A 27249-nucleotide genomic window follows, 5' to 3' on the forward strand; every position below is an offset into this window, starting at 1 on the left:
GAATATAAAAACAAATGCAGTTACAATTCTCGCAGTAATTAAATTTATCCGAAAAATAAAATAGAATTTATTATCCGTTAGTTCAATTCCTTAAACATTCCATTTGCTGAAAATGTGATTGTTGGCTGGTCTCCTCAAACACCCTGTCTGATTGACTCTTCTCCTCATTTGATGTCTCATTTCGCATTAACGAGTTGAAACCTCAATTCTGATTTACTTGAAATGTTTCATAATTTATTCGCTCAGAGTACTGAATTGTGCTTCCACTAGATATCACAATGCGGAGCAAGACGACCTTTGGCATTCCCTAACAGTGGCCGCTCATAAAAAGAACACACTCCCAAAGGATCTAACTGTAAAAACCATTATGGATACTTGGACTCTGCAAACTGGATACCCCGTAATCCACGTCGAACGAGACTACAAGAATGGATCGGTGGAAATAACCCAAGTAATTAAGTTCCCACTGTCCATTAAAATTAGAAGCTGACGCGATGACTAAAAATACTGGCGTGTTTTAGGAGCGATTTTTGAGGGACACAATCAAACTCAAAGGAGACAAGAAGCCCTGCTGGTGGGTGCCGTTGAGCTATTCTACAGAGTCGCACTCTGATTTTGATACCACTACACCAAAGTACTGGTTAAGTTGTGGATATGAAGAGAGTAGCCAGACGATTGAGGAGATTGGCCCTGAAACCGAATGGATTCTATTTAACAACAAAATGGCTGGTAAGCATTCAACGATTTTCTTGGCAGAAAATAATTAACAGCGACGACAAAAACATATTTTTATCTATAACAAAAATGCTATAGACCGCAGAGTCTGGCCGCTCAAGGATAGCGATAGGATAATATGAATAGGACAAAAAAGACTACCTCTACAGTTAATGTAGTAATGTTCTAGTAATGTTTTCGTGTGGTGTATCTAACATATTTTTTAACTTAGAATGTTGTACGAAAGAGATTAAGCTCGACTTCAACTTTTACTTGATGAAGCTAACTCGTATGTCACTGAATATGACGATAACGAAGATGATATCATTTTGAAGTGTTAATCGAGAATACCGATTCAGAACAAGAACAGAAATACGTGAATATTGTCAGTATTTTAACTAAATAATAATGTGATTTTTTTGTTTTGCTTTGTCAACTTTGTTAAAACTAGAATGACCTGAAAATTTAAAGAAACTTTAAATATTTTCAGAGCGATGTGGCCGGCAAATTTTCCAAATAATTATTTGAAAATTTTTGCTCCCTGGCCGTTTTTTCAAAATAATCTTAATTGCTTCCTGTAAAAAATCGAACAAAATTATTTGGTTTTTATGCCAAATTTTTATTCTAAAGTTCCTGCAAACCGATGAATGAGACGAATTTTCTAGCAAAATTAACTATATCATTTTTGGCTGAAAACACCCCAATTATTGTCAGAAAAGAAGGAAATTATCAGAAAATAATGGTTTTTTTGCGTTTTCGATTAAAAACTTTCAGTTTTGTGATCGGCTTGGGAGAAAACCTTAATGGTTTTCGGGGAAAACGGGAGCATTTTATTTTCGTTTTTGCCTCGAATTCGATGCTTAAAAAAGTTTTTGTAAAATCTTTACAAAGCTATAAATTTATCTTGAAATTTGTCGCATAAAACAACTCCAGTTCGTCAATATTTTTAAGTGAAACTCTACAAAATAGAGCGTTTTTGAGTAGAAAGTAAAGCAAAAAAAATCAGTCAAACCTAAAAAACCACATTTTTTTAACAAACTCTACAGTCTTCGGAGGAATTGAGGCGACGAGATTTCCAAATATGTAATCTGTTATAAACTTTCGCTTATTCTGTTCGTTTTTTAATAGAAAATTATTTGATTTTTGTTCCAAATTCGCCGCTGGAAAGGGATTTCCAAATTTTGTACAAAGCGACCAAGAATTCGAAATGTATTTCATAATTTTTCACGGAAAATACATTAAGTTTAGCAGCATTTTTAAATGAAACTTTAGAAAATTGAGCATTTGGAAGAACGAGTAATTTGACTAGAACTGGAAAATTCTGAAATTTTGAATAAATTTTAAAAATATCATTAATAAATGGCCCTTAAAATAAATCTAAAAACAAATAAAAAAAAGTCATCAGCATTTACCCAGCAACGTAACTGAGTTACTGCGCCGGTGCGTAGGGTTGGCGCACCAAGCCATTTGCGTAACACTGCGCCAACTCCTAAAAATTCGCTGAGTTACCCAGGACTAATCTATGTGCAGTTCATGTTGTCTGTTTTCCAAAAGCTTTCTAATTACCTGTATTTTTCAAGAAATTATTAAATATAGTTTGATATTGCTTTAGGGATCTACAAAGTGAACTACGATGAGAAAAACTGGCTTCTTCTATCCAAAGCTCTGAAATCAGACTTTACTAAGATCCCAACTCTAAACCGAGTCCAACTGCTAGCTGATGCAGCAGATCTAGGATATGTTGGCCATCAAAAGTACGACGTATTCTTCGATATGCTGGGATATTTGAAAGAAGAAACCGAATATTTGCCATGGAAGGCTGCTTTAGGAAAAGCCGACGCTTTGAAGAACTACTTAATCAGAAATCCGATCTATGGAGTGTTCAAGGTGAGTGTCAGTTCTGAACCAATGAAAATCAACAATTTCTTTTCCCATTTTAGAATTATATGACCTCATTGTTGAGTCCAATATATGAAAAACTAGGAGGACTGGCAATGGCCAACGAAGAGAATTTTGACAAGTTAGATAAAATCAAATTCCAAGTGTTGATTGTGAGTAGGAGTTGCAGATATGGAGTGGAGAAATGTATTGAAGATGCCAAAACTATGTTCAACAAGTGGAAGAGCGCTCCCAATGATACAAACCCGTAAGTGTTGTTAGTTGTCCGAAATGAATAACAAGTAAGATCAAGAGTGAAAACAGAGCAAAAACAATCAAAATAATGACAAGTAAAAATAAAAAACAGCGTATGGTAAATATGCTGCTTTCTAACTCCAAAATCCAATTTTGAGATGAAAATATAATAAATACATATTTTGAAAACGGCTTCGTTTTTGAGATAGAAGGTGGCAAAGTTACCATTTTATTTTTATTTTATAATTCAAGCAAATTTTAAGATACTGTAATACAATTTGAATGTACATCCCAATACCACATCCAATCATTGAAAATGTTCTTTGGAAATCTAAAATTGTTCAATTTCAGTTTATTACTTTGTTGTGCTTAACTTGCAATAAAAAAAATTTTAATCTCAAAAACTGTTACTCTTAACGACTTCAAACAAGAAACTCTTTCTTACATAAATATAAACGGAAAATTATTTCATTTTAAAATCGGATTGATATGGGTAGGCACAAAAAATTATTATTATGTGTCATGTGGGGCCCTCCGCAAATTTGACGAAAACTTGGATATGATTGGATGTGGCATTGCAATCAGTCAATTACAGTATTTTATGATTGGCGTGAATTATTTTTTAAAATTTAAATAAAATATTAACTTTGCCACCCTGTATCTCAAAAACGAAGCCGTTTTCAAGTTTTCAATATAAGTTTGTGTGATAATTTTATCTTAAAATTGGAATTTTCTATCGATCATTAGAGTCCTGCTATTATAAGCTGACTCACCCTGTATAATTAAGGGGGATTATATTGTAAATATTTTATGAAATACCGGGCGTTTCATAATAATGCACGACAAACTTTTAAGGGTGGTAAGGAGCATTAAAACAATAATTTCTTAATAAAATCGTTTTCGACTCATAGGGTGTTGAAATTAAGTAAAATAAAAAAAATAAAAATAAGTCGTATCAATATGGAATAGACGCTTTAGCTGATTGTAATGAAACCTTTACAGTATTTTGTTAATTAACGTCGTAAAACAAATTGAAGGAGCATATTTAAATAAATTGCATTAATTTTCGTAAATAGTATTGGTAAGAAAATTATGAGTAATAAAGATAATATAATTACCGTTTAAATGTTCTTCATAAATATATGGCTCAAGCAAGATCATTGAACTAACAACTACAGCAGTTGAATTAAAGGCACGAAGTGTTTCCAATGTTTGGGAGAAATAAAAGATATAATTAATTAACTTTTTTCCAGGGTTCCAAAAGACCTCAGAAGTGCTGTCTACTGTACTGCTCTGAAAAATGGAGGAGAAAATGAATGGAACTTCCTATGGAATAAATATCAACAATCAAATGTGGCAACTGAAAGAAACTCACTATTAAACGTGCTAGGATGTACTAGGGAAATTTGGCTACTAAGCAGGTAATTTACGTTCGAGTCCTGTTTGGCCCTGTTTTTAATACTTTTTAATAAATTTAGGTACCTGGAGTGGTCTTTAGACGATACAAAAATCAGACGTCAAGACACCAGTACTGTGTTTGGGGCTGTAGCTGGAAACGACGTTGGATACTACATTGCTAAAAAGTTCTTCTTTGATAATGTGAACAAGATTTTCAAACAGTAAGTGCACGATACGCAATTTTAATATCAATCTAGAAACTTCTAGAAATAGCAAAACTATCATTTTATTCTTGATGCTTTAAAGACTATATAAGGTTACAAATTGCATCCAAACTGTATGTGATGGTTTAAACCCAACAAATTTTCAAACGAGAAATGTTCAAAAGCAAGCCCTCGCTATATATGTGTAACTTCCAATTTGATATGCAGTTAAAGTTTCAGATTTTTGTTACTACTTAAATTACTTCTTGTCCTCAGACTGTATTTTTGTAGAATTCAGCGTTATCAAAGAAAGTGCTATAAATTATTCTTAATTTTTTCAGTTTGGCACCAAACAAGAGGAGGATTACGAGATATCTCACTTCTATCACAAGTCATATGCAGGACGTTGATGAACTTCATGAGGTAACAAAATTTAGAACCAAATATGCTCAACAGTTTAAAAAGTTATTTAATTTTCAGTTAAGCTATTTAATTGACCACAATAAAGAAAACTTCTCGGAAGTGAAGCAGGGCGTTGAACAAGCTTTGGAAACCGTCAAGATCAATATACAATGGCAGCAGATGCACGGAAAAAGTATTCATGATGTCTTGCAAAAGTTTTCCAAAATTTAAGTCAAGCTTCCAAATAGTATCATCAGTAATAATCGCTTTCAAAATTTGTTCAAAAATGATGCATTAGCTCTATGAAAACAAAAAGTTTCCACAGCAACAGGGAAAGTTAGGGAAACTAGAGAATTCTTGAATTTTATAGCTGAAACACCAGTAAATAAATGTTATTTATTTTTATTATACAGAGAATTTACAGATCTGAGACCTTAAACTAGATAATTATTTATATCTCTGTTAAAGTTAATTTAAATGTACGTACTTAATAATATAGTTATCGTATTTTATACATATCAGTTACAAAATGCAGAATGCAAAACTGTTAACTATATACAACAATGTACGTTTTAATAAATATGTAACAAATTTACATTTATTATGAAATAAATGTTTTCGTTTTCAACGGAAATGATTCCTTTGAATAAACAACTTAAAAAAAACACAACAAACCGACACATTAATACACAAATATAAAGCCGTATAGTACTTAAATATGATACGACTTGAAAACTTCTGTTCACACAACAAAAATATAAAAATATAAATATTTGATATCTATCTATTCGAATAAGTCATAGAAACATTATAAACAAAATACCGTTACATCTAGTATCACGAATTTTAACAAATTTATACTACATATATCGGTTTAATACTGGTCTGATTTGGAATCACGAATGGGCAACCCCTTGGTATACTAATCGCATTATTTTTAAATGATTTTACTTCTTTTCTAATATATTCACATGATTGAGAAATTTTAAAATCCAACTTATTAATTGCAATAATGTAGACTGTGATAAGAATTGCTTAAATGTATTTACTACTCTTGTATTGTTAATTTATTGACAATAGTTTTCACAAATTCTTATCAGATAGTTAACAGTATACATACAATATATGGAATATTTCAATAATCATAGTGAATATATTTGAATTTAATTATATAATCAACAGACTTACTTAAAGTATCTTACATACTAATATTCACGGGAGAACGTACAAAATTCTACCTTAAAAACGTGAAAAATCGACGAAAGGTATATATTAATAATTGTCCAAACGAAACAATGACATAGAATTTGAATAATTTACACTACATTCGATAACTGTTAAATCTTGTACTATGAAACAAAAAAATATGCCAACAAAACAAACGAGAAAAAAATTACTAAAACTAGAAAAATATTTTATCTTACTAATGAGATGCTATAGATTGATTTGTTATGCATATTTTGATGACAATATTTTCAAAAAATAACTTATTAAAGTGGCACTTTTCATGTGGCTGTTGACTGTGACCGATAAAAACTTACTACTTTTCATCTCTCTCGGATTTATTATACAGGGTGGCCCACAAATATGAACTCTACTGACGTAACTTAAAAGATGCAATTACAATAATTCCGAAATTTTCAGGTTTCTACACATCTAAAATATATTTTTTTTAAGTGGCATTTTGTAATACCGGAAAGAAACGTCAAGTTGCTTATTTATGATTAAGTTGCTTTAGCCTGACTTGACATTTTTTGAATTATTGTTTTTTTCGAGTTACGAATGGCAGTCTATATTCGTAAGACACCTGAATATTTCCAGATCAATACATGAATATTTTCAACCATTACTTTGTTGGTTGTCAGCGTTACATGGGCTAGTTTCGGACAAAAGTTAAACTGACCTGGGTCGATTTCTTAAATTACATTGAAAATTTTGTTCATCCTTTAGTATATTGTGAAAAAGAATAAATTGAAAATTTTAAACATTTACTATCAATAAAATAATTAACTGGATTACTCAAAAAATTATAACCCTTACACTTCTTATTTCAATTTTACTTTATCTTTATTTAATTTGAAATGTTTACTAAAATAGCATACAATTTATTTGCAATCTCATTGCTTCCATACATGTCTCTATTAAAGCTAAAAGCTGTAATGGGAATTATTCAAAGAACATGTCCATTAAAAGCAGCAAATACAGCTGAGGTATGTAGAATTTACAATCACAAGTATATCAAAACATGTACACATTTTACTTCATCATTCTTTCAAAATCAATATTCAACTGATATTGCACGACAATTTCCAAAATATTCGAAAATGAATAGAAAAAATGAAGTAAGCCGTTAGTTATCAATATAGCTAGTTACTTCCTATTTCAACGCAAAACGAAATTCATCATTGAAATGAAGATAAGGAATAATACACTAAGCTTTGCCATCTTAAATACATACGAGTAGTCATTGCCCCTCATTTTGAATTAATGAAAAAATCTTCGCGGTTAAGTACAAATAAATAACATAAATTAGTTCCAATGTGGTTAATCTGTAAAAAATATGATTGCGTGAACTTTTGTTCCAGGTGTGATTAGATTCAATGAATTGTATGAAATTGGCACATTTGAAAATAGTTTGGTCATAGAAGCGAATGAAATATGAGTACGAATATTAATGAATCAGGTATGCGCCGTAGTGAATAAGCAAAACACAACCAAAATTGAAAACCAATTAACGACTAGACTACAAGCAACTTACTATAATACTTTGGAATAGAACAGTAAATATGGCGTGTTTGTGCTTTCGTGCATTTTATTCAGCATTTCGATGAATTCTTTACTTGAAAGTATTTTCACTTTTTCATCGTCAAATTCGAGCCAGTCTTGACTTGAACCAGGTGAACACAAGTTTAATTTGCATTTAATGCCGCAACAGTTGATACTCTGACAAACCTGCAATTTTTAAAGTTTCCGCTAATAACACACTGCACTGACTACGCACGCACAACACATTTTAAAAATCATCATCATTAATAATAAGATACTTACTTGGGTATCTTGTTTTTTAGAATTAAGTGTGAATCCATTGTCGGTTTCACTCAACGAGTTTCCCAAAGCTTTAGCTTTGAGCATTCTCAAGAAGTTCATTTCTTTACTACTGGATGTTAGATAACTTTTTGGAGTATCCCTACTGCATTCGACGTAGTCGGAAGTTTCAACCTAATGAACACAATATTATTGAAACAAATGAGCTGCAGCTCATGACGATAAAAAAACTAATTGCAACTATATGAAAAGTAACGAAATTTCGTTATGTTCCTTGTTGGATCGGGTTAAACCTTCTGGCATCCCTGGAGGAATTAAACTTTAGTTAATGTTTGTTTCTATTGATTAATATTATTTTGTTTTTCTACGGTTACACTTAATTTCGAAATCATTAAGCCTGATGGCTATAATTTTTGCTCTCATTCCAAGCACCCTCATTTCTTTTCCCAATCCTCCGCTTTATTGCCAAGGTTATACAGGCTCTGAGGTGACAAAGCAACCCCTTTTTTGGAACCTTGAAAGCGAAGCCCAATTTAATTTGAAACGAAATTGCGTCGGCCAAATGAGATCCTGTTTGTTCCCTGCAATTCTAGGAAACAGAAACATCTCCAACCCAGAAATATTCAAACTTCTTTTGCAAAAAGTAAAATGGCCCGGACCTAAGAAATCCTCCAGAAATAAGAAAGAAATGTTATGAATCTGAATGAAAGACGGTATATTATAACGTAAATTATGTCAGACATATTTAAATGTAAAATATATAATACAAATTTCAGTTAAATTAAATGTTTGGCCTTTCTGCAGAACCTTAAAGCCAACGGCGTCGTAGTTGTAAACAAAAATAAACTTACCGAAGCTCTTGAATAAGCAATATAATGTCCTGATGCCATACTGGCTCCCAAATGCATAATTACACAGCTGAGTTGGTACCTGTGGGGCGTAGTTTTGGTATTTTCAACTTTGGCGCAAGTTTCACAAAAACATTTAATTTCTAGAGGTGTAGGTACGTAGGTATTGACCTTTTGAATGCCAGATAGTGTAGTGGTGAAACGCTTCAAGTGAAGCACCAAAACATTTGGCAGTTTCTCATAAAGAATCTAAATTAAAATATGTTTACATTAATAAGTGTAAATCATAATCTAACAAAATTAAACTTACGGTTCGCTGTGCTTCGTTATATCGATTACAAATCTCGCAATAATACTTATTTTGATCGCACAATTTTTCAGAAGTAACGCATAAGCTTCCAAAAATGTTGCTATCATTATAATTGGATTCTTCGGCTTCATCCTTACCATGAACAGGTACCTAATGATGAAAGAGAAAATATAAACATGCGGATATTTTGTAAAGTATGTGAAATATAACAAATCGTTTTACACCAACAAAAATGTGCACGCACTTAAAAACTGCTCTTTATTTAATAAATGCAATCAGTAACTTATTGGGTAAAATTAAGCAAATCTGACCGAATTAGAGTATTTTCTTCAAAGGTTAAATTGAACCATTTTTCAAAGCAATGACGCGTATTTGGATTCATCCATATAATTGCTCACCTGAATTTCTAAAAACGGTTCCTTTAGCTCGCTAACTCCTTCACACTCCAGACACTTTGTGCGATGCAACGAGACACCCAGAAACTCTTCGGCAATAAAATTATATCCAAATTTCCTCTTTGTTGCATCACCGCAACCGTTACTAGATGGGCTCAAACCGTCTTCCGACTCGTCAGCTGCAATATCTAAAATCATAATAACAGATTGAACCTTGGGCCCCATGGCCGTAAAATACGTTAAATATACCATTTTCCATTGTGCCGTTATTTTTAACGACTAGTTTTTCTTTCTTCTTTAGCTGCTTTTTCCAGGAACGCCTAACTGGATTCCATTTTTTACTGCCGTTATTGCCATTGGTAGTGGATTCAGGCGGTTTGATTAGATCCGGATTTTGTTCTATCTGAAAAACAGAATTGAAAACTTGATGCCTGAGATTGATAGGCGACTTATCGATTGATTAACTAATTAAAACTAATTATGCCCAGGTTACTACAATACTTTAACTTTATATAGGCAACTTGCTGGATGCAAGAAGTGTTTGTCTAATAGAGAGACGAAAAACGTCTAAAACTGTGGTTGCAATTGGCACGACACAATGTGAAAGTTTCCAAAAAGATATTGACAAGAACTTGTATTTATGCTCAGTTCTTAAATCAATCGTTGAAGCAAAAAAAAATTTCATCCGAAGAAAATCCAGGAAGGATAAAACAGAAAATCTTTGTAATTTCAAGTTTTTATCTTCTCTGTACAGAGTCAATTAAACACAGCCCATTAAATAGCAAAATATTTTCTTTCGGGATTTCTTTTTCTTCGGAAAGATAAATTTAAAATACATACTACTAACTTTATTACTGCTTATTGACCGTCCAATGACTCTAATTTTTACTTACTTGTTCACTAAGCCGATCACATGTGATTCTTAAACAACTCAGCATTTCTACAAAAAATTCATGGGCGTCCTGCTGATGATTGCCTTCGAATAAGGGGTTGGCATCTCTCATTGCCTGCATCAATGCCTCCGGCTGATAAGGATCAAAAGATCCTTTAGATTCCAAATTATTCATAATCACAAACAACCCATGCAGTTTTTCAGTGACCACTTGCTCTTTGCACTTCGGAATAATATCATTTCCTGTAAAACATGGTTGTAGATAGAATATTTAATTCGATAAACATTTAAATCAGATATACCTATGGATAACAGGTCTTTGCTGCTGGCACTACGCCAACTACTACCGCTCACGGCGCTTCCATTTCTACCCAAGCTGCTTGTTTTCGTTTTGGTTTCCTTGAGTTTACTGTTAATTGAATTCAAGTCCAATAGGAGATGATGCAAATTGTGTAGAAACGTAGGAGTAAATCTCAACGCATAAAGCACACTGTTCAAAAAACAGGTGTTTCCCATGTTGAGTAAAGTAGCCACATTGTAGTCTAACATGATATCCCCATTTGTTGCATGGTATACTTGCTCTTCTTGATAATCATCCATCACGTCTGAGAGTTTGCGTTTCTTGGACGCGCAAGATTTTGAAAGTTTATTTCTCTGTGATGAACTTGATTTCGAAGTCGTCTCTGGAATTCCAAATATAGGATGTACTTAGGTACGTAACCTCATATTAGAATATAAGGAAACACTGTGGAACCAGATAGATTTTCAATGGAATTAAATATAAACGAGACCGTAATTAACTAACTAGTATTATCAGTCATCGAAAAGTTATGATGCAGTTTAGGTGAAAGACCCCATTAAGTTTTATAGGGTCAATTGCCAGTAAATATGTAGTTGTTTGCAAATATAAGAATTAATTTAGTAACTTTGAAAAATAAACTTTCATTGAATATGTATCAAGTAGATGGATTTTAATAGATAAAGATAGTTGTTTACCTAAAATTTTTCGAAGTGTAAAAGAAGAGTCCTTTATATTCTCTTTATTGATAATCCTTTTCCTGGCTTCTTTTCCTTGCTTCTGAAAGCCTGCAAAAAATAAGCCATGAATAGAAAAAAAAAAGTGTCAAGCTCATATATTATCTATCTCAATCACAACAATTAACTGAGGCCCAAATTAATGGTAATACATTTTCGTCGCATCTAGAACAAGTGTTAGAATGTAAACACTTTCGTCAATTTTCAGAAGCGCCAAAACGATTTACTGTTGTCTTCTAAAAGTAACTTTGATTATTGCAATTTTGACTAGACATTATAGATGCAAGTAATACTTTTAGCAGTAACTGGATGAAAACAACAAAATATCTTTAGAATACAATAAACGGACAGTTAAAACATCCACAAGTAATGCATTTCTTGTCGATCATTGATGTTTGATCAAATAACTTTACTAAAAATTACCTGGTGGGGTTGAAGACTGCCCTAATGGCTTATTGTTACAAAATGCCACTGTGGATGTCTCTTCTTCATCATATGGTATACCATAAAAAACATTATCAAATCGCTGATCATCAACTGAGCGTTTTTTATCTTTACTGTAGTTCCTGGGAAATCCATTCATTTTTTTTGTCTATAGGAAACCTGTAAATTTGAAAATTATTCAAACTAGCACTTTTAACTTTTTAAATTTTTACGTTAATACTTTACTGCCTAAATATGTAAGTTTCAAAGCTTCTCTTCCCTACCCTGAAGTCAACGTTTTCGAGAAAATGGCTTTTAATGATCAGAAATAAACATTTTGCTAATGATTCCCATAAGATACTTCGCACAGGAACGGGAAAAAAATTGAAAGACGTTTCTCCTCTCTACGTACCATCTTGTAACCAACATAGTAATGCTCATATTTTTAACAAGCTATACGATAGACAAGACACAAAACTATTATAGACAACTTGAAGCCCAAACCAAAAAAAAAAGATTCTCTTGCTTCACATCGACAAAATGAATCGTTTTCACAGCAAAATGAATGTTGCATCAAAATCAATTTTCACAATTTTTTTTTTTAATGAACAAGCTGCGTACTGCTGGGAAAAAAAGCGTTTTGAATGATAAAACAAACAGCAAAACTAAAAGAGACATTGCAACAGACTGTTGAATTGATTTCTAGTTTTGCTTGGAAATATAGGTATATTTTTTAAATATAAATGTGGAATAATTAACGGCAGTGTACTTTTTCAAACGTGCCAGTCACGTGAACAGAAACTTCCATTGATGGCAGAAATGAAAGAAGAAATGACCAAAAGCGATATTCAGTAGAACGTTTTGCAAGTCACCGTTTCAAAATAATTTGAAGCGAATGCTTAATGCATAGGTATTCGACTTTTTCAAACAATTTCAAATAAACCCACATCAACGGGTAGTTCTCCAAAAAACTTGCTACTCTAAGCCTCTCGTTTTCGACTAAAATTGTCCCAAAATGCCAAACATGATATCAAAATTGAAATCCTCCTAAATGTGCAGGTAAAAATCGAACTGTACAATTAAAAACATTAAAAATAATCAATCAAAGTAATACATAGAATTTTTAATGCGTTTATCAACCTCAGATAAAACAAATGCGTTATTTAAGCTTCAAGTTAGGAAGAGTCTGTAGAAATAGTTTTTTTAGGAACTTGTCGTATTATTTGTCTCTGTATATGTACCCGAAAGCACGGCTACATTTTCCTGTACCCTCTGCATAATAGATTTGAGTAATGTAAAAGGTAAATACCTAATTGTTTTATCAACTTTTTGATATTTTAACCGTTTTAATATGGCAAAATCCTCAGAATTTTCCGGAGTTCTTAATATTTATCAGCCATAGAGTTTAGTTTAACATGCTTAAGTATGTGGTTTTATCCTACGATTTTAAACAATACGACTCACATGAGATAATGGGTCACATAAACATAAAACAATAGATATATAACATTAAAATATACGTGATTGGCAGGCATGGAATTTAAAATTTGCTTCGCATGAATGATATTAAAAGTAATTTAATCAACTACCTAGATTTCAGTACTGAAATTAGAATGATTTTTTAAAACCAGAAACATACTTGTATACTTTGCACTTATAAACCAACATATTCATGGCAGTTCAGGTAAAATTTCAAAGCAAATGAGAGCAGTCCGTTGGCTTGATTTGACCTCCTTATACATTCACGTAAAACAATAATAGATATTAAATGTTAGTGACTTCTAGCGTGTTTTCGCATATGGTATTATTGTTTGCAACAGTAAAAAAATAAAGGGAATAGAGCTCGAAGAAAACCTAGTATTGTCTAGAAGACTATTTATTGTCTGCTAGATATTTTCAATTACATAAATGTTTTTAGCAGTGCGTATTTTAAGCAATGTACTTTAGGCGTCTGCAGTAGAGCCTACAGGTCAACGCCAAAATCATTTCTACTCGCATTCTATACAAGTTACAGGTGGCACTAGGCACATAACATATACTACCCACAATTGGGGCATTTATCTCTTATGAAGGAGGTGATAAAATCCGTGGGGCAAATGCTTAAGAGATGACCTGAATTAAATATTGGTGTAAAAACTTAAGAACTGGGTGTAGGTCAAGACAAGTTAAAGTGGGTGAAATAAATTGTAATTTTACGCTAACCGTAAAAATCTAAGTATGCAAAATAGTAAAACGAGATTCATACGAACTGAAAACAGGCACTTAACGTTAAATAACCGTACATACATGTGTAAACTATTTATGTAACAATTATAGTTTTTATTGTTTAGTGCACTAATACTTATATCGGCTCCAAATGGCACCCGCACACCAGTGCAAAACACATCAGAATTTGCAATAACAGTGCATTTTGCTAATTACGAACAGAAATAATGACTAAAATTCCAATTTTCTAGGCGCGTACACAAACATTTTCACATAACTGAAACTGACATTTCTAAATGTTTTGACAAAATTTACACGGATGACTGATGTCAAAACGGTCAAGCTGTCGGATTTCATCCAAATGCCTCCAAATGACGTCAGGAAAGAGGTGCCTGGAAAGTCAAACGCGTTCATAGCATATACTCACAATTATTGTGTTGGCAATAAAATTTGTTTTAGGATAATAAGACGTAAATAGATTTTAACAGATGAGAAGAACGGTTTGAATTATATTTTCTTCAATGACACTTTCTAGCAAATGTCTTATTTTAGCTTTTCTGTTAAAAATATTCATAAAGTCTGATTTACTTTCCATACAGTTCCGTACGTTCTCGTTTTTTTTCTCGCTAGAAAATAAGCGATTAAATTTATTTCAAATATTTTTTACATTTGCAGAACTTATTTAATCGTGTCAATCAAAGCCAAATCTTATTTATAAACACATTATCATTTCAGAAATCATAGTAAACGTTGAATTTGAAAAAAATAAAAATCAGTTTAAACGTCAAATAAACGCGTTTCCAAGTAAATTCCGTCAAGTTTTAAAATTTATCAATGGAAACCGAATTTCCAATAATCGAAAACATGGAAAAGCAGGAAAATCTTAAAAGTCAACAATATAGAAACGATGAGGTAAGCTTTCGATTGCTAGGGTTGTATTGACCAATTGTTCATAGGTGAACACGTAAAAATTTATTGAATTCCGCAACTAGCGGAAAAGTGAGCCAAGTTTAAAGCGACTGCCCATTCGCGTCTAAAATAGTTTCAAATAAGAGAAGTCTTCAATTAGGCTGAATTCAAAGTAGTTATTTAGAAGTCTAATATTTATACAGTGTCTTCACATTGGAAGGAACAAATTTATTTAAACTTTGGTCTACAACTGTTTGGACAAACGCGTGGATGCGCCATTTAGTAGGGAAAAGTGCTGTAACTAGGGACATTTTCCTATCTTTAATTTTTATTTGACTACATTTATTAACTCAACATTACTTGACTCTATCTAAAGGATTTGATATGCGAAAATGATGAAAGTAGAAATATTGAAATCTATCTGATATGAAGTTGTTACGCCCCTTAATGCGCCTTAAACCCCAATTAAAAACTGCTATCAAAACCTTCCTCCGTTGCGTTGTTTTTGAGCAAGTTTTTCCAAAAAATATATTTATATAAAATACAACCACTAGGTAATAATACTATCAGACTCGCCTTCGCCAACGAAGTTCGCCATTTCGGAGAGCAGTAACTCGGAGGAATACGCACTAACCACGCAGGAAGAGCCTATCGATTTAACTTTCGGTAAATCAAGTAATGCAAACAATTATTGCGTAGCTCAGGTATGTGATAGTCGTTGCAGGTTTTTGCGTCTTCAGGAATAAATTCTGTATGCTTCATATATTATCCTTTCATTTCCTTAGCCTATAGAGACAAATGGTGGTAACGCTAAAATAATTATTCAGCCCAAACCACCAGGATCCTCATCCAATACTGACGTAATCGATGGAATTCATGGAAGAGGCATAAAAAGGAACATGAGTATGAGGGCAAGCCAAGAATTTAACGTAATTTATTACGCCGAATAGATTTATAGGAAATGTTGCATTCACCGACTAAAAAAATATTTTCAGAACAATTGGTGCCCAAATACAAATAAAAACCAGAACAAAACGTACGCAGTTCCCAACTTACAGCAACCCCACAAATCAAACTATTCTTACGCAATACTTCGCGCGGCTCAACCGGACGCATCATTAAACCAGTTTACTACGAGACAACAAGAGGTCTTGAACATGGCTAAATCTATTTTTTCAAAACGTACTCGGACTCTCTACCATTGGATGTATCCTACAGCGTCCAAGCAACAGATAAAAGATGTGGTTTCCAATACCTGGGAATCCATGGCTGGTCAGGAAAAGAATATTTACGTAGCTCAGGTAGGTACTACCTACTAATAATACATACTTATTTAATATTTTGTCAATTAATAATTAATAAAACAAATTTTATTAATTATTTGGAATTAAGTTTGAGTAGCTGAACTTATTGATAAAACAAAATAAAAAATTAGTGAAAAAGTGGGGATCAAAATTCCAATAAAAAGTTAGAGACAAAGAAATATAAAGTTTCATGTTCTCAAAAATGTTTTTAATTTATTATTAATAATAATGATATGATAATATATGAATAATACTCAAATATAATGCACCTTTTATATGTCAGGTTTTAGATCGCTTCGGTTACAATAATGCAAATCTGATGGTAAACCCTCAACTGGGTCAAATTAAAGAATTACCTCCTATGCCTGGGATTCTAGAACTCAATTCCAAAGCTAGCGAATTGCAAAACGCGATCTCAAGTATTTCAAACGAGGCGAATGTTCTAGAGGTGTGTAAAATGTGTTTTCTCAATCTAAAATGGTCACAATTAAATGGTTTTTTCAGCCCACTTTTCCTAATGATCCAGGCAGAAAACAACCCAGATTTGCTAGGAAAAAAATCACTCCAAACTTATCATCTGCTGGCCAAGAATTTGATGATGACCCTGAACTAAGTCAAGAATTGGCGCAGTTTTCCATGATGCTTAAGAATCAGTTTTAAACGTTTTCAAACAATAACTTTATTTAAATTAAGTTTCCCATTGGTTAGCGAATTAAATATAAATAATTTAAATAACTTTCTATTAATATTATTTATATCTTATAATATTAAATACTTTTCTATTGTTAGACAACTATTGTCAGACAACAATAGTTGTCTCAAATCAGAAATATTTCATACCACGTCAACTCGAAGAACATGCCCATCAGCTCCTCCAACATAAATCTGGTTCCTCTCCCCACACACAATTGCGTTAATAACAACATCCACATTCACACTTGCTACGTTAGTTGGATAGTTGTTGCTGATTGTCCACTGTTTTAGCAGTTTGTCCCATCCACCACTAAAGAATTGTTCTTTCTCCCAAACTACTCCAGATAGAGCATTTATAATCATCTCTGAACCATCCTAATATTAAGTTTATTGAAATAAATGTGAAAGAGAAATGGAACAAACGTAACTTACCGTAACTCTTGCAACTGGTTTAAAGGCGGATTTTATGCTATTCTCGTGTAGTTGTATTTCCTTTCCTTCTCTGGTGATAAAAGCAAATAAATGATCACCGATTATGGCTACTGGAGCTCGACCCATAAATGAAGTTTTTGTTCCATACCGAATCTTTTCCCCTAAAATGTACGATATAATTGACTCACATTTTCCTGCTTCGAGAACAGTTATTGGACTAAACAGATGGGCATTAACAGTTGGTTTTATAACTATAGTAAGTACCTACCTTCTAATTTAATTTCCGTAATGACTAAATCCAAATCTTTCACTGTAAAAACTAAATTTTTATAAACAGCCATGTCTTTGATAGGTTCAGCAATATTCACTTGTCCATAAAGCTTTTTATCTTTATATATGCTGATCTAAAAACAACGTTTAATTTTAATGAATTGTGTAACTCTAATCTAACAGGTGTTGAACAACACGCATTCCTACATTTCCTTGGTCATCGCCAGAAAATAAACAGTTTTCAGAAAATGCTACTCTCCAAAATTCCACCTCAGAACTTTTCACAAGAGTTTCTTTTTCTTTTAATGTATCCAGTTCCCATAATTTGATCGTGCCATCATTTGAACATGAGAAAAGTGTATCTTCACTTGCTGCAAGACAGAAAACTGAACATGGATGCGCGTTTACTTCCGCTTTCTTAATCAGATCTTGGGACCATAACTGCAAAACATGAAATAATAATTCCAATTTGCGGCTGGGCAAGTAAAACTGCAAAAACAATCCATTTTACTTATTATTCTGTTACGGTTTTATTCATTTTTTTAAACTAATATTATAATGTGGCGAGATAAAGCGATGGGGGCAAAAATTAATTACATTTTTCTGAGTTATTTAAGTTTTTTGACCAACTCATCGCAAGATATTGCCGAAATCACGATAGCTAAGTGAATGAGTCAATCAATAAATCCCGTAGAATCATCTTAAATTGAGTTTTTCTTGTGCCCATACATAATTTAGTAATTAAAAATAATTTCAAATATATTAAAAAATCAAACTATTTGGTGTTTAAACTACTACTTAATAATTGGATTTATATTTCAACTTACTTTAATTTTTCCATCATCAGCGGCACTATATAATTTACCGTCATGAAACAACAAAAACGTTATATCGAAGTCATGTTTATCACTATCACCAGCCCTACAGGCAACTTTCAAAGACATGGCTGACTAGTCAAAAGGTTTATTTAGTAAGTAAACCCATTAAGATAAAACTTATTTCATTTTTTACTAAAAAAATAACGAATATTGCAATATGGCCGGTGGAATAACTAAACTGCTGGGAAAAGTTCAACTGATCTGCGCGTTCGGACAAAAATAGCTCTCATAAATAGATGCAATCTATTTATACTTAAGCATGTACTCAAAATACTTCAGTTAAATTAAATCAGTCAGTAAGTTCAGCCTGGGGAATGCATTTGTATTCGGCAATGCTTTGGAAACACTAGAGAAATTGTGAAAATTAATCTAATACTGAAATTCTGGTTGGTAAAAAGGATAATAAACAAAATATTATATGCTGAACTGGAGTTATTATTAGCGTGAATCAATGATCTACATCCATACTATCTTCACAATCTGTATTAGCTCTACTTTCCAAAGTCGCTTCGGGTTCTTGATTGCTAACTACAGATTTTTTCTCTAACTTTTCTTTGGCTTCTTTCAAGTTTCTCAAACTGAATCTTTTAAGCTTAAAATTTTGAAGAAATCTTAACTCGCCCGTCCAAAGTTTCAGCTGTTTTAAATGGTTGGGATTTAATAAATCAGGCAACTCTGAAAAAATAACTTTATGTAGAAGCAACAATAAAACGTTAAGACTAACGTGAATATTTTATCATTAGCTTTCAAGTTTCCTCTACTGTTCAAACAACAAATATTTAAGTGGTTTTTTCAAACAATAATATTTTCACTTTGTTATGTTTAAATTCAGATTTCAAATCTTACCTATCCCACATGTTTTAAACTCTTCCTTTTCGCTTTTTAGGGTCATATTAATGATATCTTCCCTATTAGCATGTTGCCTATTTTTCCTTTGTCCTATTGAATGTTTTAGTTTGATTTGTTCTAGTTCGTCATCAAAGCGACCTAACAGAAAAAAAATATGTTTTTACATCTCAGCTCAATTCAGGATTTTTTTTTGTTGAACAAAACACAAAACCTCCGAATGAGCATTCAGATGTGGACGGTAGCACAAACCGCGTCTAACAGACTGAGGCGGCGAGGAGCTAATTAGAAACGTGCCGATTCAGCAAGGAGAATTGAAAAAAATGAAAAATATACATTTTGCAACTGCACAAACATGTGTGCTCTAAAACCACTAAAATAAAATGAATCGAGAATATTAATATTCAAATGTTGCATTAAAATGCATCACAAAAATTTAGTATAAATTGAACAGTGGTACAAGAATTACGATTGTAATTCAACTTACCGAGATATTTTGCTATCAACAATTCTAAATCGAAAGGGGACAAACTCGTTTCATCTGGGTTTAAGTTTTTTTGGAACCACTGCAGTTTCTCACCAAGAAGATTCTGTTTAATTTGTGCACCTAGTTTAAGTTTATCTTTCGCATTTTGCCTGCAACGTGTTGAGATTTTTAAATGTTCAGTTCTTCCGATAAATCAAGAAACCCTACCTGTTCAATGTCTTCACTAGTGCCTTGGTTTTTCGACTATTAGGATGCTTACACTTTTCCAGTTGCTTGATTTTCGGCTAAAATAAATTTCGATGAGTTCATAATTGAATTAATAAGATTCTAGATTATCTACCATATTCTTAGCTAATTTTGCGCCTTGAGAAAAACACAAGTTTATTTCACTCTTGTTTGAGGTTATCCACAGGGGGCAGATATTTTCTTCTTAACCGTCCGCACAGTCCTGGCTGATTGCGCTTGCGCGTCTCGCTGCCATGTTGCCGCTATGCACTATACTTGGGTTTTAACCGCCGGGCCTTGCTCGAATTTACATTCATTTTACATTCGAACACCTGATTTGAACCACAGACTACATACTATTCTTCCATCAGTCTTTTTCTATGAAGTCTTCAACTTATGTTGCTCAAATCACAGATGACAGAGTCTAACCTCAAGGGTTCAAATGTCAAAATATTTACGTATTGTTATCTTTCCAATAGAAATATGTCACGTAAAATTGATATCTGAAAGTACCGAAACTGTTTTAGTATAAGCCTTGTTCTATGGTTTTAGTTCAGCAAGTAAACCAGCCACTTCAATGTGAAACATTATTGTTACAAAGGAGAATTTAATATGCAATATCCGTCGTATTTCCTGTGTATACTATCGCTTATTTTGTCGTCGAAACATCTTGATTGCAAAGGGTTTGACGATACAACTCTTTTCGATATAAACTTTCCAGGCAGTGTACCGGAACGTTTAGACGCAGATTATGCCGAAACGCTGTTTGTTACTTCTTCTATGAAAGAAAAATACCAATGTTTCCTGCCACTCGTTGTAGAGAATCAAGAAACTGAGGTGGAATTGTATGCAGGGCCCAGTCCTCTCGAGCTTATTTCTCCGCTAATTTCTAAGGGTATGGTTTAGAAAATGTATGTTTGTTTTTAACTTGTATTCTATCATTTTACGCTTTAGGCACCTGCTCATACCGTATAGAAAGTTACTGGACTTACGAGGTTTGTCATGGCAAATATATTCGACAATACCACGAAGAACGCGATAGCGAAAAAACCAAGCTTCAAGAATATATTTTGGGGAAATGGGACGATAGACAACTTGAACGCTTATTACAAACATCTAAAAATGTACGTGAGGATTTGAAAGAAGATGTGGTCATCCCAACTAAAAAGGTTGATAATGTCAACTTGCCCTATTATGAGGTAGGTAATTAGCTGATTAACAGGTAGTAACTCGATTTAACAAAATGCAGATGAAAAAACTGAAAGTCAGGTGTTTTGTGTTTAGTTTTTTAAATAGCAAATTAGTTAATTTTGCTCTCATAAAGATTTTTTGTGTTTTTAAAATCGAATTTCCCGTCAACTTCTATTCAACCAGTACGATCAAAGTAAATGTGAGTTCTATTAAGGCTTACTATACTCAAATCACATCTCTTCTTCTGAACATATAAGTATGTATTTGAAATTTCGAAGCCTCATTTTACTTTGCACGTATTAATAGATGCAGTTTTGTGAGAAATTCCATGTATAAATCAATTCTACACAAAAACTATCAGCAACATTGTTTTTTATAAACTTTTAAAAAATAATTTGAAAGTTTTTAAAATAATAAGTAAGTAAGTAATTATGGATTACCTGAGCTGATAATAGGTTGAAAATACCTTATGGCTATGAACTGAAAAATAAAATATAAATTTCTTAAACTTCCTGCGTTATTTATTCTTGAGACGGCCTGTTTGGTATTGAAACATCAAGACATCTTTTCCGAGAGGCTACAACATAAGCACTGTACAAGAAGTTTCATTCAGGATATTTATTGCGCTTGCCCTTGTCGGAATTTATAAAAAAGGATATTATTTACATGGCACGATATTAGATAGTCATATTCAATTATATCTTAAATCTATCACTGCGTTTGCTAACTTTCGTAAAGAAACGAAAGTCTAGTAAGTAGAAAGTAAAGTAAATGAATTGTCTTTCAAAATATTGTTTGTGCCTGTAAAAAGCGAGGTCTTGACGCACCTTTACACTGCAATAAATAATAGTAGTAATTTGGTACAGGAGTTTATTAATAAATAAATAAATTTAACTATAGATGCAAAACGAAGCAAAATTGGATATAGTTAAATTTGCCTAGATCATCTTGATTCTGATCAACAATTTCGACGCTTAAATGTTCTGCCACTTCTGGGACACCGTATGCAGTATATCATGCTTACACTTCAATAGTTTTTAATCTTTGTCAAATTTCCATTACTAATAAAATAAGTAACTTGCGGTACTGTTCAAAAATATTTCTATAGTATGTGCTATTCGGTACTTACGTAAATCATTAATCCATTTTAGATAGTAATGGGAAATGGTACTGCATGTGATCTTAACTTCAATCAGCCAAGAAGCACCAAAGTGATTTATGTTTGCTTTCCGCATGGTAAATATGTCTATTTAATTGTATAAATAACTGAATGAAGTCATATATAACTTTCTGGTATGTAAATTTAATTCGGCATCAGCAAAATACATTAATCTCATATCTTTAAAGGATGCCTTACTAAAAACGGAGCCTGTTTTTTGTTAATAAAAGTAGTTGAAATTTCAATAGAACCGAATATATTTATGTTCTAAACAACTGTTTTACTTGCACAATTGAGTACGCACCTAAAGCGTTTTTTGTGTTTTCTGTAAGTTTTTTGTGTGTTTTACCATTTTGTCTTACAGATCAACTCTATCTAGCTAGTCCAAACACATTATTAATTCAATAATCTTAAAGGAGAATAAAATAGTATAATACCATATAAGCAAGCAGCTCCATAACATCCATATTTAGGAAAAAACCCTGATCAGACAATAATGTAAAGAATAGTATTAAAAAGGGACATCATTATGTATTTTAAATCTATTAAACAAAGCAGCTTCAAAATTTGGCATAACATTCGCTCAATTAGCCAGAACTTAAGACTTATTCTATTGTTTATTTTTTCATTATCATTAACTTTCCTGGCAATTTTATAGCACTGAATTGTTTAATTAAGTGTTGAAACATTTACTGTTATGTATAATACATTTCTCTTTTAAAGGAAAGCACGAAGTATATCTGCTTAAGGAAGAATCAACTTGCATATATGAAATAATAATTTTAACACCTTTCTTGTGTGTGCATCCCAAATACAAGCCAAAAGACAGTAAAGAATTGAAAATCAACTGCGTACCTACTGACGGAGCAAATGCAGAACCCTACAGTTTGAGAAAATTGCAATTGGAAAGTGCCAAGCTGAGAAAGAACGCTGAAGTAGATGGGATTAAGGTACAATTTTTATTTGCTGACATACCATACTAAAACAAACAGTAAAGATCCAAGACAAGTTTGAGAAGAGCAAAATGCAGAATAAATTTTTATTGGCAGAATGCATATTATGCCTATTTTATTTGGTAGTTTCAAGATTTCCTGTTTGAAAATGGGCGTGATGAAAGCTACTATTAAACGAAATTCTTTGAATTTCTCACCATAGGAAAGTACACATACAAGAACACATTTCATTAAAATCGTAACATTTATTTAGCACTTAAAACACTTTTTGCAAATTAGTTTTCGTCATCGATTTACAAAAACTATTCAAAAAACTATTTTCTTACTTAGGAACTTCCTGTAGGATCGTATATTATTACAGTATTTGCTTTTGTTATTGAACACCCTGTACGAATTCGAACGCCATTCGTACGGCAAACAAGCTCATGACGAAACGAATTATTTTTTTTAGGTTGAGCTGATAAAGTTTAAAGCTGAAGACGCTATTGCTGGAGATTCCAAAACACCTAAGTTTGTAACTGAGAAAGTCGCGGATACCAATCCAGTCAAAGCTTTTTTGGCAGGAAAGCAATGTCTTTATGGAGGTAAGTTTTAAGCTCGGTTGTACCATGGAACCACAAGCCAAATGCGTCAACAGTGAATGAATTTTGAAAACTCAACTGGGATTGAACTAGTTTCATGCAATCTGCCCTCAGAATTCCACTTCAGATTGAGTTCAGTTGAACTAAAGCTTAAGCTTCCATTGTACCACCGGGTCTTAAAGGTTGAATGTTAGAATGGGTTTGAAGTCCTAAATTGCCGTGCTTAATATAGGTACTGGTTGGTGGAAATTCGGATTTTGCTATGGCAAATCAGTCGAGCAGTTTCACATCGAAAAAGACGGCTCTAGAATAGCAATAAGTTTGGGTGTATTCAAGAAACAAAAGCATTTGAACTGGATTACAGAGCATCCTCATAAGAGGCCCAAGCCTTTGCACCAGAGAAAACAGCTATCACACTTCTACTCAGATGTACGTTGAAATCACGGTTTTCATTCGTTTGCATAGGTTTTTACTATTCCACTTGCAGGGTAGTGTTTGCGACAAAACAGGGCAACCCCGCCAAACTGAAGTGAAACTCAAATGCTTGGAAAAGCCAAAAAGTCCAAGTAGTGTTTCTTTGTACCTTCTGGAACCCAGACCTTGCTCATACATCCTCGGTGTAGAATCGCCGTTGATCTGCGAAATTCTGGAAAATGCTGATCAGGATGGATTGGTAGAAGTTCCTTTAGAGTTTGAAGAGGAAGACAGTGAGCTTACCAGTTTTACTATTAAGCTTTAGATTGTATTTACTTTCCTAGACTATTTATCATTCACCATCAATAAAAGAAGCAGTCAAAAAAGTTATATTATATTTGTTGTTGTAAATGCAGGTGTAAAATTGTTGGTTTGCAATATCACAGCCATGGAATCGGTTTAGTTATGTTCAAACTCCTGATATAAATCTTGTGTATACTTCAATTCTGAATAAAAATGGGCTGATTTAATACTAATGGATGTGTAATCGATTATTTCCAGAATCTGAATTTAAAAAAGTACAGGGTGTCTCGAAGATTGAGTAGAGTAAATTTACTCTTAACCGGTATTATTTGAATGGAGCAATTTCCGAGTACATTTAATTTTATAACTTAAAATAAAATAAGCTTCTTTTTTAGTTGTGGTTTTGCTCTAAGTGTCTTTCTTTGTGTGGTACATACTAAATAAATTAATATTAAATTGCAGCTAAATTTCTCGAAAGAGGATCATTCCTAAATTCAATCGAATAATTTTGTTTGCTCGAATGGGCTGTTAGCTCTAAAGTGCATTTCTTTCATCAATCAGTCATGCTCTTAGCGTGGTGACAATATTCCAAATTATAATTCAAATATTTACGTATTTAATAATGTTGATAACAATCTGTTAGAATTAAGGACAAAATCCGTCAATAATTGAATTGAAGCCTGTCCTGACTGAATATCTACTACATGACCCCACTGACTTGAAAGCTAGATCCGACCTTGTACAACAGGGTGTTATTTGAGTACTTAACTAAATCTCAAGTGGTGATTATCTAATGATTTTAAGTAAAGTTTTGCAAGCGGTTCCTGTTCAATATACAACTTGTGAATTAATGTATACAATTTTGCAATAGCTTATGTTTATTTCTGTTGTAGAAAACCATTTTAATATGTGCGAAAAACTCAATAGGTAAATGACTCGTGTAATTTAAACTGCTGACTAGAATAGTGATTTTAATTATTCATTTTGTTGCCCCAAGGACATACATAGTGGCTTTTATTTTTTATCTGAAAAACAAAGATAGGCGAAAAATTCAACAGACCAAAAACTTGAGCCCTAAGTGGCTTAATCAGCAAAAACATTGCAAACTCAGTAGCGCACGTTCTTTTTGGAAATCTGGGGCAAAATCAGCTTTTCACTGCTGCAAATAGCTGTGCCACATTTAAACTATATCGATAAATGGATTATGAAAGTGTTTACGAACGACTTTTTTAAATTTTAGCACCCTGCAAAGGAAGCATACCGCATAAAACACCCCAGAAAATCACATCTTAAAGTTTGGCTACGGACTTAAATATCAGCCTGTACAATAACTGTTAAATATTCTTCAATTCTCAGAAGTGTGTCAGTACGAAATTCAATTAGAGCTTTCGAATTTACATGAGTAAAAAATAAATGATTATTGGAACTGTAAAAATTATCGAGTGAAATAGCTACAATGTATTTTTAATAAAAGCGGAATTACAACATTTTGGGTTATAAATATTACTTATGGGATAAACGCAACTGTTTTACGTTTTTTATGTACAACCGTTGAATGTGAACCATGTGATAAATTGATAAAAAGTTAAAATTACTTGAATAATAAGTTGCTTCCGCATGTTTTCCGATTAAAAGTTATATTCATGCTCACAGTTGATTTACGAGTTCTGTCCAATTTTCTAAAACGAAATTTGGGCAGATTGGACACAGTTATTTAAAAAATCTGAATGATCACTGAAATTTATGTAGTTTTCGCACTATAACCAGGCGGCTTTTGCATATTTACAAGTGATATATTGGTATGACGGTTGATAGATGCATGATATGCTGTATTTAAAAGATAACATTGTTTTGCAACAGAAAATTTTTGGAGAACTAATTCGCTATACTTCAGCTTCTTCACTTTTAACCTTTGGAACTCTTAGCAAATTGTGAAACTCTGAATACGTTAATATTATTGATTAAGAGAAAATGCGCGATGAGTAATTGAGTACTGATCGTTTAATGGTTGCAATTTAACTGATACAATACAAAGTTGAGAGGGTCATTAAGAAATTTTCCAGAGTGTAATGCAAATAATTGACATAACAATATTTCAAGATTTACGACTAAATCGCTTAAGCTTTATTGTTTCTTAAAAGTAGGCGATCATATATTTCGGAATAATTCTGTTCTTGCGGAAAAGGGCAGGATATAATGTAATTTTTAAATCCAACTAAAATACTTCAAGTGTCTAATTATTGTTAGGCTTTTTCTATCACGCTTTACACATTCGCCTGTGCATTGACAACTTATAACACTTCGCACCGAGAATTGTTGAGTAACTTGAGGACGCCTTACGATAACAATTATGCGGTCCAATTATCAATCTGAACCTAGACATTGAACTTTGCAAGCTCATATTAAATTAATTGAGACAATAAAAGTTAAATCCAGATTATTGGAGTTCCCTTTATTAATTTTAATGACGCAAATATTTTATTCTTGATATATGTAAATAAAATATGCCATTAAATGGCAACAATTTATACATGCAAAATGTCTCCAAAAGCAAATTTAAGTTGTATTTTTTCATGTTTTAAAATTAATTGATATTTTAAA

The 27249-nt window shown here is 32.6% G+C and overlaps 6 protein-coding genes across 6 annotated transcripts in view; 3 read left to right on the top strand and 3 right to left on the bottom strand.

Moving 5' to 3' along the window:
- LOC109534647 (aminopeptidase N) overlaps positions 1-5445 on the top strand; it is a 32936-nt gene extending 27491 nt beyond the window's left edge. Inside the window, exons 9-16 of the mRNA XM_019900386.2 lie at positions 271-451; positions 522-729; positions 2327-2601; positions 2655-2860; positions 4101-4268; positions 4326-4466; positions 4790-4871; positions 4929-5445. Coding sequence (XP_019755945.1) covers positions 271-451; positions 522-729; positions 2327-2601; positions 2655-2860; positions 4101-4268; positions 4326-4466; positions 4790-4871; positions 4929-5081 — 1414 coding nt within the window. The 3' untranslated portion in view covers positions 5082-5445. The remainder of the gene's footprint in view (positions 1-270; positions 452-521; positions 730-2326; positions 2602-2654; positions 2861-4100; positions 4269-4325; positions 4467-4789; positions 4872-4928) is intronic.
- LOC109534648 (ubiquitin carboxyl-terminal hydrolase 1) lies at positions 5237-14306 on the bottom strand. The gene is made up of 11 exons (XM_019900390.2): positions 14085-14306; positions 11799-11978; positions 11337-11426; positions 10643-11023; positions 10342-10583; positions 9698-9851; positions 9452-9636; positions 9054-9203; positions 8747-8992; positions 7899-8069; positions 5237-7802 (listed from the first exon to the last, which is right to left on the bottom strand). Exons 2-11 carry the CDS (start codon positions 11956-11958, stop codon positions 7608-7610), a joined length of 1974 nt encoding a protein of 657 aa, XP_019755949.1. The 5' UTR covers positions 11959-11978; positions 14085-14306; the 3' UTR covers positions 5237-7607.
- A 456-nt stretch (positions 14307-14762) lies between these two features.
- LOC109534650 lies at positions 14763-16952 on the top strand. Its single transcript, XM_019900392.2, has 6 exons — positions 14763-14915; positions 15467-15616; positions 15698-15841; positions 15908-16213; positions 16500-16664; positions 16721-16952. The coding sequence occupies exons 1-6, from the start codon at positions 14838-14840 to the stop codon at positions 16874-16876; spliced, it is 999 nt and encodes a 332-aa protein (XP_019755951.1). The 5' UTR covers positions 14763-14837; the 3' UTR covers positions 16877-16952.
- LOC109533893 lies at positions 16940-18801 on the bottom strand. Its single transcript, XM_019899409.2, has 5 exons — positions 18439-18801; positions 17819-18052; positions 17610-17745; positions 17342-17502; positions 16940-17284 (listed from the first exon to the last, which is right to left on the bottom strand). Exons 1-5 carry the CDS (start codon positions 18553-18555, stop codon positions 17051-17053), a joined length of 882 nt encoding a protein of 293 aa, XP_019754968.1. The 5' UTR covers positions 18556-18801; the 3' UTR covers positions 16940-17050.
- Positions 18802-18903: 102 nt separating this feature from the next.
- LOC109533904 (translation machinery-associated protein 16 homolog) lies at positions 18904-20271 on the bottom strand. The gene is made up of 5 exons (XM_019899419.2): positions 20163-20271; positions 20030-20106; positions 19823-19971; positions 19336-19476; positions 18904-19164 (listed from the first exon to the last, which is right to left on the bottom strand). Exons 1-5 carry the CDS (start codon positions 20163-20165, stop codon positions 18938-18940), a joined length of 597 nt encoding a protein of 198 aa, XP_019754978.1. The 5' UTR covers positions 20166-20271; the 3' UTR covers positions 18904-18937.
- Positions 20272-20443: 172 nt separating this feature from the next.
- On the top strand, positions 20444-24881 carry LOC109533876 (endoplasmic reticulum lectin 1). Its single transcript, XM_019899386.2, has 7 exons — positions 20444-20942; positions 21002-21246; positions 22390-22474; positions 23121-23347; positions 23802-23934; positions 24164-24360; positions 24419-24881. The coding sequence occupies exons 1-7, from the start codon at positions 20660-20662 to the stop codon at positions 24668-24670; spliced, it is 1422 nt and encodes a 473-aa protein (XP_019754945.2). The 5' UTR covers positions 20444-20659; the 3' UTR covers positions 24671-24881.
- The last annotated feature ends 2368 nt before the right edge of the window (positions 24882-27249 follow it).

The sequence above is a fragment of the Dendroctonus ponderosae genome, unplaced genomic scaffold (genome assembly GCF_020466585.1).
Source record: "Dendroctonus ponderosae isolate FM_Combo_2020 unplaced genomic scaffold, Dpon_F_20191213v2 Dpon_F_20191213_7, whole genome shotgun sequence".
Lineage (NCBI taxonomy): Eukaryota > Metazoa > Arthropoda > Insecta > Coleoptera > Curculionidae > Dendroctonus > Dendroctonus ponderosae.

Bases quoted from the DNA above. Each gene is read 5' to 3' on its own strand.
- LOC109534648 (XM_019900390.2), bottom strand. From the start codon at position 11,958: ATGAATGGATTTCCCAGGAACTACAGTAAAGATAAAAAACGCTCAGTT. The intron at 9,204-9,451 runs GTGAGCAATTAT...TTTCATCATTAG, and splicing joins AACCGTTTTTAGAAATTCAG to GTACCTGTTCATGGTAAGGA. The intron at 8,993-9,053 runs GTAAGTTTAATT...ATTTTAATTTAG, and splicing joins ATAACGAAGCACAGCGAACC to ATTCTTTATGAGAAACTGCC.
- LOC109534650 (XM_019900392.2), top strand. From the start codon at position 14,838: ATGGAAACCGAATTTCCAATAATCGAAAACATGGAAAAGCAGGAAAAT. The intron at 15,617-15,697 runs GTATGTGATAGT...TCATTTCCTTAG, and splicing joins ACAATTATTGCGTAGCTCAG to CCTATAGAGACAAATGGTGG. The intron at 16,665-16,720 runs GTGTGTAAAATG...TGGTTTTTTCAG, and splicing joins ACGAGGCGAATGTTCTAGAG to CCCACTTTTCCTAATGATCC.
- LOC109533893 (XM_019899409.2), bottom strand. From the start codon at position 18,555: ATGTCTTTGAAAGTTGCCTGTAGGGCTGGTGATAGTGATAAACATGAC. The intron at 17,746-17,818 runs GTAGGAATGCGT...CGTTGTTTTTAG, and splicing joins CTGGCGATGACCAAGGAAAT to ATCAGCATATATAAAGATAA. The intron at 17,285-17,341 runs GTAAGTTACGTT...ACTTAATATTAG, and splicing joins AACCAGTTGCAAGAGTTACG to GATGGTTCAGAGATGATTAT.
- LOC109533904 (XM_019899419.2), bottom strand. The intron at 19,972-20,029 runs GTAGGGTTTCTT...AACACGTTGCAG, and splicing joins CTAGTGAAGACATTGAACAG to GCAAAATGCGAAAGATAAAC. The intron at 19,477-19,822 runs GTAAGTTGAATT...TTTTTCTGTTAG, and splicing joins GTTGATAGCAAAATATCTCG to GTCGCTTTGATGACGAACTA.
- LOC109533876 (XM_019899386.2), top strand. From the start codon at position 20,660: ATGCAATATCCGTCGTATTTCCTGTGTATACTATCGCTTATTTTGTCG. The intron at 22,475-23,120 runs GTAAATATGTCT...TCTCTTTTAAAG, and splicing joins TTATGTTTGCTTTCCGCATG to GAAAGCACGAAGTATATCTG. The intron at 24,361-24,418 runs GTACGTTGAAAT...TTCCACTTGCAG, and splicing joins TATCACACTTCTACTCAGAT to GGTAGTGTTTGCGACAAAAC.